Source organism: Podarcis muralis, chromosome 1 (genome assembly GCF_964188315.1).
Source record: "Podarcis muralis chromosome 1, rPodMur119.hap1.1, whole genome shotgun sequence".
Taxonomy (NCBI): domain Eukaryota; kingdom Metazoa; phylum Chordata; class Lepidosauria; order Squamata; family Lacertidae; genus Podarcis; species Podarcis muralis.
In genome coordinates, this window is record NC_135655.1 from 117,339,176 (window position 1) to 117,353,766 (window position 14,591).

The window sequence follows — 14,591 nt, forward strand, 5'->3', positions numbered from 1 at the left end:
AAGATTAAATAAATAAGTGTGTTAAAGAAGGAACTGCATTGAGTTGGCTAGATTTAATCTTACGTGTTGCTCAAGATTTGAGAAATGCCCACTTATAAACAGATCCGTGTAGCTAGTCACGAATAAATGGAAATATTTTTCATAATAGCTTTAATACTACATCCGAAAAGAGCAAAAAGCACTTCCAAGTAATGTAGTTTTGAGTTGTTTCCCATTAAAAATAATAATAATTTTTTTAAAAAAAGGCTAAACAAAAGCAACATACTCTGTGGGCAATGGAATTCAGCCAAAGATTTTGCCTGTGCTTACAGATACGCAGAGCTTACTTTGTGTTCTGCAAAGAAAAGCTGTGTGAGGCTTTGCCCAATTTGAGCTCTCCATATTTTCTTTGCAAATATTGGCCATTACAAGTGTTTCTGACAGTGGAGCTTCCTAGAACACATCTCTCTCCCCCATGACAGTTTTCCACTGCACAGCGCCAGCAGCTTATTCTTCCTCTCATTTCATTACAAGTTTTAAATATGGTTTTCACAAAAACATAACCATATTTTGACATTCCTGTTGGTAGCCTGCTGACAGCTTTCAGATGTGTTTGGATAATCAAGCAACTCTTTCATAAGAAGCATTTAGCAAAACTTAAAAAACCCAAAATATTATATAGGTAGTGAGCTTTCAGAAAAATAATCTTTGAATGATTGATTATCTGTTTCAGGGATTCTTGTGAAAATTGGATAGCCCAGATACAGTGGTACCTCGGGTTAAGTACTTAATTCGTTCCGGAGGTCCGTTCTTAACCTGAAACTGTTCTTAACCTGAAGCACCACTTTAGCTAATGGGGACTGCTGCTGCCACCGCGCCGCCGAAGCACAATTTCTGTTCTTATCCTGAAGCAAAGTGCTTAACCTGAAGCACTATTTCTGGGTTAACGGAGTCTGTAACCTGAAGCGTATGTAACCTGAAGCGTATGTAACCCGAGGTACCACTGTATCTGACTTTTAGAAGACATCTGAAGGCAGCCCTGTTTAGGGAAGTTTTTAATGTTTGACGTTTTATCGCTTTATTTATTTATTTATTATTATTATTATTATTATTATTATTATTATTATTATTATTATTATTATTATTATTATTATTAGAGCTGCCCAGAGTGCCTGGGGAAACCCAGCCAGATGGGCAGGGTATAAATGATAAATGATGATGACGACATCTTTGGGTTTGTTGCCATTTAATGTGCAAAGAAGTCCAGTGATTCAGAGAACAAGCGTTTTTTGTTTCCACACACTTTCCCTCTCACCTCTCTTTGGACAGACTAACCAAAACTCACCAGTTTTCTTCGCAACTCAGACCGGAAGCAAAGCTCATGGGCTGTGTATCTGATGGGCAGCCACTGCTCTTCTTCATTCTGATGTATTTTTTGCGAGCTAAGTATCCCCTGAAAGCTAAGCGGACAGAAAGAAAGGTAAGGTTAAAACATGGGGGCAAGAGTCCCTGTACTATTGCGGCAGAAGAAGGACAAACATATTTGTCCAAGGCCTGAGAAACAAAATTAATTCGTTCATAGCGCTAACAAAACGTGTGCCATTGTGATGGGTGGTGTCTGTATGGAGGGAGGGTCTCCATATGTCAAGGGCCCTGGGGTGGGAGAAACACCTTGGCATGGACTCCACTTTCCTTGAGTGCGACGCTGCCATGCAATCCCACTTTCCTGAGAGTTAGTCCCTCTGAATTCAACAGGACTTGCTTGTGAGCAAACATGGTTAGGCGTGCAGTCTAAAATGCAGTAGATTCAAGCTGAAGCAAATAGTGGCGCAGGAAAGATTGTTATGTTACAAATGAGCAGAGTCTTAAAAAATAAAAATATCTATCTATCTGATCAGCAACTTATCTTTTTCTGAAATAATTTTTATTTGATTTTACAAGTGTAAAGTTATAACAAAACAAAATACATATCCATATTTAGAGATTTCTCCGAATCTCCTGACTTCCCACCATCCCCTCCATCGGTCTGTTTGTCAACCTTTGCAACTGCATATTATTTCATAATCCATGTTCTATATCTCTCCATATTGTCCATGACAATTGCTACATTACAAGTGTTATTAGAATCCTGCTAATGTTTCCATCTGCTTACAGTGGTCTCCTAGATAGATTATAATTCCCCCCCCCCCCCATTCTTTACTGAAGTTTTTGTCTTCTGGGTTCCTGAGCTTTCTGGTCAGTTTTGACATTTCATCGTTCTCCAACACCTTGATTTGCCACTCCTCTCTGGTAGGGACTTTGTCGTCTTTCCATCTCTGGGCTGATCAGCAACTTATCAATCCATATATATACACAGTGGTACCTCGGGTTAGGTACTTAATTCGTTCTGGAAGTGCGTTCTTAACTTGAAACTGTTCTTAACCTGAAGCACCACTTTAGCTAATGGGGATTCCTGCTGCTGCCGTGCCGCCGGAGCACGATTTCTGTTCTCGTCCTGAAGCAAAGTTCTTAACCTGAGGTAATATTTCTGGGTTAGCAGAGTCTGTAACCTGAAGTGTATGTAACCCGAGGTACCACTGTGTGTGTATGCACACACACACACACACACACACACACACACTGTATTTTTCGCTCTATAAGACGCAGCAGACCACAAGACACACTTAGTTTTTGGAGGAGGAAAACAAGAAAAAAATATTATGAATCCCAGAAGCCAGAACAGCAGGAGGGATCGCTGCGCAGAGAAAGCAGCAATCCCTCTTGCTGTTCTGGCTTCTGGGATAGCTACGCAGCCTGCATTCGCTCCATAAGACGCACACACATTTCCCCTTACTTTTTAGGAGGGAAAAAGTGAGTCTTATAGAGCAAAGAATACGGTGTGTGTGTACACCCCCCCCACTTCTCAAGGTTCTGTCACACTCTGCTGTGACCAAGGAGCAGAATCTAGGGAACAGTGTGTGTCTGTGTACTACATACATGATACACACTTGAGGAAGCCCCACAAGTATGGAGAAGACAGCCTTGCCTGCACAGCATTATGAAGCAATATGAACCATTCACTTACAAGGGAAAAAGAGAAGGGCCCATATGGGGATATGCTTGCAACAGGGACTAAACTTGCTCTTTCACTCTGGTCACTCCAGCCATTAAGAACTATTCCTAATCCTGTCCCACCACCTTTTGAAACCATCTATTCTAGGTTCTGCTTGTTGCTCATACTAGAATGTGCTAGAACTTTGAGAAATTGTCTTTTAAACCCCCACACCTGTTGATTAGATAACATAGATGATTTGTTATTTCAGATTCTTAGCTGATTTGTAATGTTGCAATTTTTCCAGCACCGTTTACTGCTTCAGTTAAAAGCATGTAGCATTTTATACTCTTAAAACCAAAAAAAGAAAACAAAATCCTCATTCTTGTCCTGATTCATTCTATAGGCTGGTTTACAGAACTATTATTTGTCATTTTTATAAATGTTTCAAAGGTTGCAACTCTATGGAGAAACATAAATGCAGACCAGCAGAACCATACCCTCCAACATTTCTCTGATGAAAATAGGGATGTCTTATTCATCATCACCATTATTTTATTTTATTTATATGCTGCCCATCTGACTGGGTTGCTGCAGCCACTCTGGGAAGCTTTTAGCATATAGAAAAACATAACAAGTCATTACACATTAAAAAACTTCCCTATACAGGGCTGCCTTCAGATATCTTCTAATGGCAGTATAGTTACTTATTTCCTTGGCTCAGGGGTTGCATAACTCCATACCCTCCAACATTTCTCTGGTGAAAATAGGGACGGCCTAAGAAACATTCTGGGATCAAATCAGAAACCAAGATGGCTTCTGTAAATCTGGGACTGACCCTGGAAAACAGGAACACTTGGAGGGTCTGCAGAACACTTTCCTCAGTATTGGTGGCTACACGAAGAACCACTGTGTTCACAAAGTCCCTTTGGTACTGCAGTTTCACATGGCACTGTAGGGATAGGTTTGTCAGAGGCTATCATGCAGAGAAAAAGAAGCATTTGTTCCAGCTGACTGTGAATGGATGTGATGGCAAGATCTGATGCTATGATACAAAAGACTCAAGGCAGATTTGAAAAGGACAGGAAGGTCTTGCAAGGCAGGCATTATATAGATCAGGTGACTAGTGGATCTGGTCCAAATCTGACCCCTTGAGGGGGATGAGGCTTGCTCCTGGTCCCAATTGTGAACGCAGAAACATTACGAGAGTTGCTACACTGAGGCTTGCTCCTGGTCCTAATTGTGAATGCAGAAACATTAAGAGAATTGCTACATTGATTTTAATGTATTTTTAATCTTTGTTGGAAGCTGCTCAGAGTGGCTGGGGAAACCCAGCCAGATGGGCAGGGTACAAATAAATTATTATTATTATTATTATTATTATTATTATTATTAATATTATTATGACTTGCCAGGGATTGCGGCAGAAGCTTGGCCCTAGCTTCAACTCCTTTCCCAAAGCGGCCCACAGGCAGAACTAGCTGCTGATGAAAGAGTCCTATGATCTTCCCTGCTTCCCACTTTGCCGAACAAATAATGCCAGCAGCAAATCAATGCAAATATGAATGGGTTTGAAACACGCCACAGTGTAGGAATACAAGGACAGCTCACTCGCTGTAGCGTTTAGATAGATGCAAATCATTTCCCAGCAAAGATGTTTACAGAATATCCTGTTAGCGTAAGAAGGCAGGGGTGGGCAGGGGAGAGGGGTGGGAGGGAAAGCTGACGTCAGGTGGATGAGCCATCACAGCTATTTGCATCGCTGACTATCCCTGGTTTTGACACTAAGCACTTGGCTCAAGGAGTGTGAAATTAGCAGGCACACACTGCGAGTGCCCCAGGAACAATCCCCACATCAATGAAGAAGAATGATTACCAGCTGCCACTTTATTTTCACCTTATGCATTTAATAATATTCTCCGATGCACTGCCATAATGAATTAGATCCCCATCTTCGCATTGCTAATGATGGGACTATTAAGACCCAGGGCCAACGGAGTAAGACTTGAAATGTATATTGCTATCGTTTTATTATTATTCATTTGGGGAGAAGTGTACCTGGCGCACTGGGAATACGGATACAGTATTGACATAAAACGAGACTCCCCTCAGCTTCAACAGACAGCACATCAAGATTGATGTTACATACAGGAGACGGGTGCATTGCATTCCTAGAAAACGTGTTGAGGCCTATCGGTCATTCATGGTGTGGTTCAAATTTGGTAAACAAGAAAGAGGGTGCCTCCGACTCCACTCCCCAATTATCTCAATTATGCTGTAGGACCTGATTTAGGCCAGCCTACCACAACTGGTAGGGACTGGTAGGGATGCGGGTGGCGCTGTGGGTTAAACCACAGAGCCTAGGACTTGCTGATCAGAAGGTCAGCGGTTCGAATCCCCGCGACGGGGTGAGCTCCCGTTGCTCGGTCCCTACTCCTGCCAACCTAGCAGTTCAAAATCACATCCAAGTGCAAGTAGACAAATAGGTACCGCTCCGGCAGGAAGGTAAAAGGAGTTTCCGTGCGCTGCTCTGGTTCACCAGAAGCAGTTTAGTCATGCTGGCCACATGACCTGGAAGCTGTATGCCAGCTCCCTGGGCCAATAAAGCGAGATGAGCGCTGCAACCCCAGAGTCGTCAGCGACTGGACCAAACGGTCAGGGGTCCCTTTACCTTTACCTTTTACTCCAACTGGTACCATCTAGATCAGTGATGGCCAAACTTGACCCTCCAGCTGTTTTTGGACTACAACTCCCATAATCCCTAGCTAACAGGACCAGTGGTCGGGGATGATGGGAACTGTAGTCCCAAAACAGCTGGAGGGCCAAGTTTGGCCATCACTGTTCTAGATGGTTTAGACTACAACTCCCATGATCCCTAAGGCAGCAGGGTCATGGTAGCTAGGGGTGATGGAAGTTGCAATCAAAACATATATTAAAACTAACATCTTTTTAGATGCTAGGTAACAGTAGATTTGTTTGCTTGCACCTCTGTTTAATGTAACTATGTTGCTTAGACTGATAGTTCTCTTAATTGTTTGCCATTTTAGATTTTTTATGTGGAAAGAGAGAGAAAGAGAGAGAGTTTTGATTCTATCATTTTTTTATTGTTTTACATGATTCCTCCCATGTTTTTAAGCTGTTCTTATTTTTATCTGTAAGCCACCTTGAGTCCTTGTCAGGGGAAAAAGGTGGGGAATAATTATAAAAAAGATAGCTGACTGCTTTTCACTGGCTAGGGCAGGGGTCTGCAACCTTTAAGACAAAAAGAGCCACTTGGACCCGTTTCCGAAGGAAAAAAACCTGGGAGCCGCAAAACTCATCATTATAAAAATAACTTTTTTGTCACTTTTTTATTATTTCTTTGTTTGACCCCTCAGAATTACTCCTCCTCATAGAAATAAACGTTAAATTAACAAGTTACCTTTTTGTGTGTGTGTGTTCTTCACTCCCCTTCAAAACAGTGACCAGCGTACATGCCCCCTTTCAATGCAGTGACAAGCGTACATGCCCCCTTTCAATGCAGTGACCAGCGTGCATGCCCCTTACAATGTAGCGGGCGGGCGGGCGGGCAGGAAGGTGACGTCGGGACGGTGCGCGACTAACGCACACACCACCCCCATGTGACGTCACAGCCAGTACAGCGCCCGCCACAGTGGGGAGTGTCGGGGCGCACAATGCGCCTCCTCCCCTCGCTAGTATCCACCCCGGAGCCGCGGCAAAGGTGTAAAAGAGCCACATGCGGCTCCGGAGCCGCGGGTTGCCGACCCCTGGGCTAGGGTATGGGGGCAGTGAGTGCCAGAGGCTTCGCCCATCTGCCCAGATTTTTTGAGACTGAGCAAGGGCCATTTTTTTTAATATATGGTGGACATGTAAAAAAGAAAAAAGAAAAAAAGCTAAAGGTTTTTGGGAAATGATAAATAATGAAATGAAGATGTTCAAATGGGCTATTCCCAAAAGACCCAAAGCTTTTCTTATAGGGATAATAGGGACGGACATTCTGAAGAAAATAATCAAACTACTTATGGATGTGACAAGAGTAGCTAGAATGCTATATGCACTGAAATGGAAAGAATAGAAGGCACCAATGAGGAAGGAACGGCTTTTTAATGTAATGGACTATGCTGAAATCGCAAAGCCGACAGCAATATTAAGAGATCAAAATGATGAACTTTTTAATAGAAGAATGGAGACCATTTTTGGGACTGTTTGAAAAAGTACTGCAATCAAATGAAACGGTGGGCAGGATTCGAGATACGAGCAGAGGATGAAAAATGATAAAAGTAATTGTTATCAGACAAAGACAACAGGCATATAAAAGTTATGACGCTGGAAGATGAGTCCCTCAGGTCGGAAGGCATCCAACATGCTGAGGAAGAGCAGAGGACAAGTACAAGTACATTCAGAGCTGATGAAGTGGCTGGGCCAAAGCCGAAAGGGAGGGCCTGACATGCTCTGGTCCATGGGGTCACGAAGAGTCGGACACGACTAAACGGCTAAACAACAACAACAACAACAACAATCGTTATCAGAGGGATTTCTGGAATAGATAAGCGTTTGGTATATAACACAGGAGAAAAGGGTTTGAACAAGAACACTGGGGAAGTGGGGGTGGGAAGTCAATATATAGAATCCTAGAACTCTATTCTTGGAAGGGACCTTGAGGATCATCTAGTCCAGCCCTCTGCAATGCAGGAATATACTGGGACACGGGTGGCGCTGTGGGTTAAACCACAGAGCCTAGGACTTGCCGATCAGAAGGTCGGTGGTTCGAATCCCTGTGACGGGGTGAGCTCCCGTTGCTCGGTCCCTGCTCCTGCCAACCTAGCAGTTTGAAAGCACGTCAAAGTGCAAGTAGATAAATAGGTACCACTCCGGCAGGAAGGTAAACGGCGTTTCCGTGCGCTGCTCTGGTTCGCTAGAAGCAGCTTAGTCATGCTGGTCACATGACCCGGAAGCTGTACGCCGGCTCCCTCAGCCAATAAAGCGAGATGAGGGCCACAACCCCAGAGTCGGCCATGACTGGACCTAATGGTCAGGGTTCCTTTACCTTTTACATACAGGGATCAAACCTGCAACCTTGGGGTTATCAGCACCACACTCTAACCTAATGAAACTGTAATGTACTGACCCTTCAGTTGAGTTCTGTTCTGACCTGTGAATAAACAAGAGCTGTTTGGAGAATCGCTGTGTCGTCTGATATGTTCACCCACAAATTAACAGAAACAATGCGACTGTTTAATTTGAAGTCAATTTGTAAAAAAAAAAAAAAAAGGAAATTCAATAACAATTATATCAAAGCAGAGAGAGACTGAGCAACAATGAGCAGAAATTATTAATCCTGCAGCCACCTCTTTACTTCCAGTTTAAATAAGTGCAGGACTTCAAATTCTAGGATCAGCTTGCTCCTTCCTCAACTCTACATTGACGTGTTCTGTGGCAGCACTATACAGTGGTACCTCAGGTTAAGTACTTAATTCATTCTGGAGGTCCGTACTTAACCTGAAACTGTTCTTAACCTGAAGCACCACTTTAGCTAATGGGGCCTCCCGCTGCTGCCGCGCCGCCAGAGCACAATTTCTGTTCTCATCCTGAAGCAAAGTTCTTAACCCGAGGTATTATTTCTGGGTTAGCGGAGTCTGTAACCTGAAGCGTGTGTAACCTGAAGCGTATGTAACCTGAGGTACCACTGTACTTCCTCTCAGGGAACGGATGCTCAAGTGCATTTGGGTTTTTAAAAATAAATAAATAAAATTTCTATCCCCACTGGAGGATAGAAACAAACATTTACTCCCCATTCCAACATTTCATCTGATGTCTGCTGCTGTTCTCCTTGGTTCCACTGAGAACGCCTAGCCCAGCCGCTCGGGTATGCGAAAGGCATCTGTTTATTTTGAAAATGCAAATGTAGCCCGCCTCAAAAGACCGCACTGCAAGGAAATGAGCAACCTGAACAAATCAAGAGGGGTTCAGCCCCCCCCCCCCCCCCAGATCAGGAGCCATATGTACATTTTTCTATCTGGCCAAGATCTCTTGCTGTCAAAACCACTCAGAGGATATCCTGAAATCTGAATGAAGGCCTCCCCCCACCCCCCTTGCAACAATTAAAATGAGCAGGCTAATCCTGGAAGAATTATTCAGGCAAATCATTTTTCACACAGTATGAAGCAATGATAAGGTCATTTACAAAAGAAACCACTGCCTTTGAAATGGCAACTTGTAGACAGGGGGACCTGCCTGCGGGAGGGCCATAGATAACACTGAAGACTGTGCGTCCCCCTGTCCCCCCCCTCCTTTCCCCACATCCCAACAACACCAGCCTCATAGTCTTTGGAACAGATTCTGATGAGGGAAGGGTCCAATAAGGTTAATACCCCCCCCCCTTTGATCTCTGTCAAGGCAAGAATTAATTTACATTTCAGATGAAAAAGGTTGACAGCATGAAAAGGCATCTTGTTTCTGGTATGTGAATGTGCTGGTAATAGATCGGGAATTCTGAAAGGAAGTTCTGAGGAAGCTAAAGGGATAAGCCTCAGTGCTGCTTTTACTGGGAAGGAGATGAAAGGGAAACAAAGCTCAGTATCAGCCGCGCTGTAGAAACAAGTAAGCCAAGTGCTTCCTAAATTTCAAGACCACCTTTCTTCCTCCCCACCCCTGTAACATTCTCCTTTTCTTTTCTTTTCGTTTTTTTCCAGAGACATATATTTTAATTAGATAGTTCTTTGAATGCCTAGGTAACAAGTGCAACCGATGCACTTCGTAGAAGCAAAATTCCTCATGCTTTCAGTGTTAGGCTGATCACATTTCTTGTGAATGAAACATTGTCCCTTAATTACAACCCCATTGTGAGCACGGGGGGGACGGGACGGGGACCGGGGGACGGGGCGGTCTTCGCAACACCAGCAGTGTTGATCTAACACGAGCATTCCTGTGTTTTTAAAATAAATTATTTGACTACCCATCAATAAAAATTCCCCGAGTGGTTTGTGAAGGCAATACGGAAAACAGAGGATGCAATAATTAAAATCAACAGTAAGCAATAAAGGGGGGGGGGACCAAAAGAGAAGCTGCTGCCGCCGCGCCGCCGGAGCCCGATTTCTGTTCTCATCCTGAAGCAAAGTTCTTAACCTGAAGCACTATTTCTGGGTTAGCGGAGTGTGTAACCTGAAGCGTATGTAACCTGAAGCGTATGTAACCCGAGGTACCACTGTACTCTGAGCATCGCACATCTGTAGTCTAGCAAAACCAGAGGGGAATGGCTACATATACCGTATTTTTCGCTCTATAAGACGCACCAGACCACAAGACGCACCTAGTTTTTGGAGGAGGAAAACAAGAAGAAGAAAAAATCTGAATCTCAGAAGCCAGAAAAGCAAGAGGGATCGCTGTGCAGTGAAAGCAGCAATCCCTCTTGCTGTTCTGGCTTTCTGGGATAGCTGCGCAGCCTGCATTCGCTCCATAAGACGCACACACATTCCCCCTTACTTTTTGGGAGGGAAAAAGTGAGTCTTATAGAGCAATAAATACGGTAGTAATCACTGCTTATATTTTGGAAATATGGATGTAGAGATAAACAAGTGGGACTTGCCTTAACCTGTTGCTGCGAAGAGTGCTTCTGCTCTTGGTTCCTCCCATTCTACTCCATTCTCCCTTTCCTGGTTTTCCATTCTGCACCCCCAACATTCGCGCAGCACCCCATGTCCAGGAAACACATTCACACACACACCCCTCATAACAAAGCTGCTCTCCTCAAGGATGGAGGAAATGACACTATCTTATTGCTATCATTAGTGCTTTTCTTGGTTCAAAAATATATATGCGGCGCTGGTACACATCTATCGATAGACGTATTGTGTGTGCCAGCACAAAATGGCTGCTGAAAAGAGTAGCTGGCCTACCATACCAGTGGTGCAATTTGTTTGGGGCCAAAGTGCCCATGAGTGCCCGATAAATAAAATGGTTAAGATAATATATAACTTGCTCTATTCGCAGGAATAAATATCCACGTTAACGCTATGTATTCGGTGGTCTGTGTTTGCCTGAGCTTGAGTCTGGATTAAGGATTCTCAGCCCCTGTGTTCCGATTCGATACATGATATCCAATCACAGAACATTTCAGGATTTGGGCCTCTGCCATTGGTCCTTAAACTCTGAGTCATGATTCGCGGCTTGGAAGTTTAGAAAGCCAATGGCATTGGGAGTGGGGGGGGGGCCCAGGCCTTCAGAAACATATATAAGCAGTTGCTTTGCCCCTGTTGTCCAGTTCTGTTAGTTCAATAAAGGTTCTTGCTGCTATCACTGTGTCTTGCCTCATGGGAAGCCACCTATGCTTCATATAACTTCTCCATTTGCAGGAATAAATATCCATGTTAACGCATCCAATCCGATACCATGACAAGCCACTTTTCTGGGAACTAGAATTTGATTTAGAAATGTTTGTTGTCCTTTGTACGCTTCATCAACTGTGGGCTGTCATGCCTAACAGGGAATGCACGTATTTGTGTCTTGAGGTGGCTCACGCTGCACTAGCCCCCAGCAGAATGGGAAAGGCTCACAGCCACAGGGCCTGGTTTCACGGGCAGCACTGGGAAGGGCACATAAGCCTCCCCTCAAGCAAGATACCCCTCCCTCCACCTGCCCTTCATTGCTGAACTTCGGTCATTAACATACCGTTATTTTTATTTCAGAGATCTTAGCATACGGGACACAACTCAACTCACCCACCTACCTAGAAAGACACTTTGCCTCCTCTGTGTCCCCCCCCACCCCATTTGTTAAACAAATTCTGGTGCTGTCCCTGCCTGGTTTACTTATGGCCTGCCTTCTCAAGTGCTACGAGGAGGAACAGCTGGTGCCCAACCATCAAAACCCATCCCGAGGCAACTGCCTGGCAACCACAGTATCAAACTTCGCAAACAGCTGTGCCTTCCTCTGGAAGCAGCGCTGCCTGCGCATCAATGCAGGGCGAGTGATAAATATGCCATTCCTTCTGAGCCTGGCATAAATGTGGAGTCGTTTTCCAAGTGCCGGCTACAGAGGATCAGATGCATACATTGGCTGAATATGTGAATCGGTCCATTTGAGCATCAAAAAACCCTTTTTATTATTGAAGGTGTTTCTAGACGCAGGATCCCTCCTCGTGCACATGGTGGGGAGTGCCTTCTAAGGCCTCACACACCTATGGCAGGTATGGACTGAGTGCCCCTGCCCCACAACCATGGGAGAGGGGTGATGAGATCAGCTGAGCAATGGGAAGTCTGTGCTCAGAGGCAACCCTAGAGTATAAACACTGCAGTATAAACAAAGCTCTCCGACGGTGCATGGTATACGATCCTGGGAAAAGCATTTCCTGATGAATACTACCAGGGAACCTGCATCCTCATAGCAATAATAATGCAAGAGGGACAGGACTGGAATGGAAAGGTAAAGGCAAAAAGGTAAAGGACCCCTCGATGGTTAAGTCCAGTCAAAGGTGACTATGGGGTTGTGGCGCTCATCTCGCTTTCAGGCTGAGGGAGCTGGCATGTGGCCAGCATGACTAAACCTTTTCTGGCGCAATGGAACACTGTGATGGAAACCAGAGCGCACGGAAACACTGTTTACCTTCCCGCCGCAGCGGTCCCTATTTATCTACTTGCACTGGTGTGCTTTCGAACTGCTAGGTTGGCAGGAGCTGGGACACCCCTTACGCGGGGAATCAAAACCAACCTTATGATCAGCAAGCCCAAGAGGCTCAGTGGTTTAGACCACAGCGCCAGCCGCATCTCATTGGAATGGAAAGATGTAGGTAAAAACCTCACAGTTATACACCCAATGCCTGAGCCAAAAATCCAACTGTATCAATGAAGTTGTGGCCATTTCTAACCCAGATCATGGTCTGCTTGAGTTTATTAATCACATCTTACATTTAGCCACTGCACGGGGGGTGCGGGTGCGGTGGCACCATGACTCGGCCCACAGTAATAAACAAACAAATAACCTTTGTGTTGAACTCCCCCATTTTTATCTTATTTTTTGCCTCCAAAAAAACTGGTGGCGGGGTGTGTGTGTGTGTGTGTGTGCTGTGAGGAGGAGGCAAGTGGGGAAGTTCTGCACACTTGCCTCTAGTCTAGAACACGCCAAGGCTTTTTCATATTGGTCTCATTTATTTCAGAGTTCCTAACTGAATGCACCTTGACTACCTCTTATGAAAAATGGTATGAATCTGCCTATTCTAAAGATGTACAGTGGTACCTCTGGTTACGTAGTTAATTCGCTCCGGAGGTCCGTTCTTAAGTTGAAACTGTTCTTAACCTGAAGCACCACTTTAGCTAATGGGGCCTCCTGCTGCCGCCGCGCCGCCAGAGCACGATTTCTGTTCTCATCCTGAAGCAAAGTTCTTAACCCGAGGTAATATTTCTGGGTTAGCGGAGTCTGTAACCTGAAGCGTATGTAACCTGAGGTACCACTGTATTACCCCATTGGATAATGAGCACCTTACCACCTCGTTTGCTTTTTGTGAAGAAAAGTTTCTTTAAAAAACCATACCAAGGGTTTCCCCCCCAAAGGGTAGCAATAATACAGAACACTGGGATACCTGTAAGACTGACAATAGGGCTGCTGTATTATGAGTTGAGTCATGTGGACCCTGGTCAGAGCCAGCTCCTCCACCAGGTGCCTGAATGCTGAATTTGAACTTCAGGCACAGGGAAGCCAGCAGCCAGGAGAAGTGCGTTTAAGTTCCTTTTGTTTTGGCTGCGCTTGATTTCTGCCAGACACAAACACTGACATGGGAAGTTACCCGCAGTAAAATAGGTGTCAGCTGTGAAAATATTGTTTTAATTACCTGCTTGAATATGAATAGCAGCATCAGTTCTTCTGTTCTTTATATCCTTGAACTTCCTGCGTGCATCATATCCTCTCCAGGCTAAAAATACAAAGCCATGTGTTGTGAATTACGTTCGCTGTAAAGGAAAGGCTGCCAGAGAGTCAGAAAAACGGGCCACCGTTTTGATCCCTTCTGCCCCTCAGCCTTCTTCCTCAACCCACCAAAGCGCTCTCCCGGTTAAGTGGCCTGTTCAATGCTGGGCTCATGAGTGAAGTAGGTTTAAGCAGCTCCCTGCGGCTTCAAACAGTTCCTTCAGCCTTTCTGTCACAGCGTGGGCTCTTTGATTACGTTTGCCACCTCCCCCAGTGGGAAGAAAAACAGTGGCCCAACGCTTGTTTGCATGGGTTGAGTTGTTTGAATATATGCAAATTCAGAACATGGTGCCCAGCGCTTTAGCAACTCAGGGTGAACCATTGTTGTTTTTTAAAGGTCAGGGTAGCGGCAACCTTTTAGCCCCCAGTTTCCTACACAGAACAAGCCGTTTTAATACATGAAGCGCACCCGTTACATCTTGATGTGATGAAGCATACAGCAGACCAATGCCACCCCTCATGTCTGTGCCAGCACAAGATGCTCTCTAATATATTTCCAGCTTTTGGGATCTGAACTAGGCTACAATCTGCAGCAACATCTGTCTGCCTGCACTGGAGGTCAGCTGTGCAGCTGACGTAATGGAAAGCATTTAGGAGCACCATCAGCTGTGGACTATGGGATGCC

The 14,591-nt window shown here is 44.7% G+C and overlaps 1 protein-coding gene across 1 annotated transcript in view; it reads right to left on the reverse strand.

Moving 5' to 3' along the window:
• Positions 1–14,591, reverse strand: part of MYO3B (myosin IIIB) — a 252,794-nt gene that overhangs the window by 68,405 nt on the left and 169,798 nt on the right. The window contains exons 27-28 of the mRNA XM_077917134.1: positions 13,833–13,913; positions 1,325–1,439 (exon numbers count right to left, since the gene is read on the reverse strand). Of these exons, the coding sequence (XP_077773260.1) occupies positions 1,325–1,439; positions 13,833–13,913 (196 nt within the window). The remainder of the gene's footprint in view (positions 1–1,324; positions 1,440–13,832; positions 13,914–14,591) is intronic.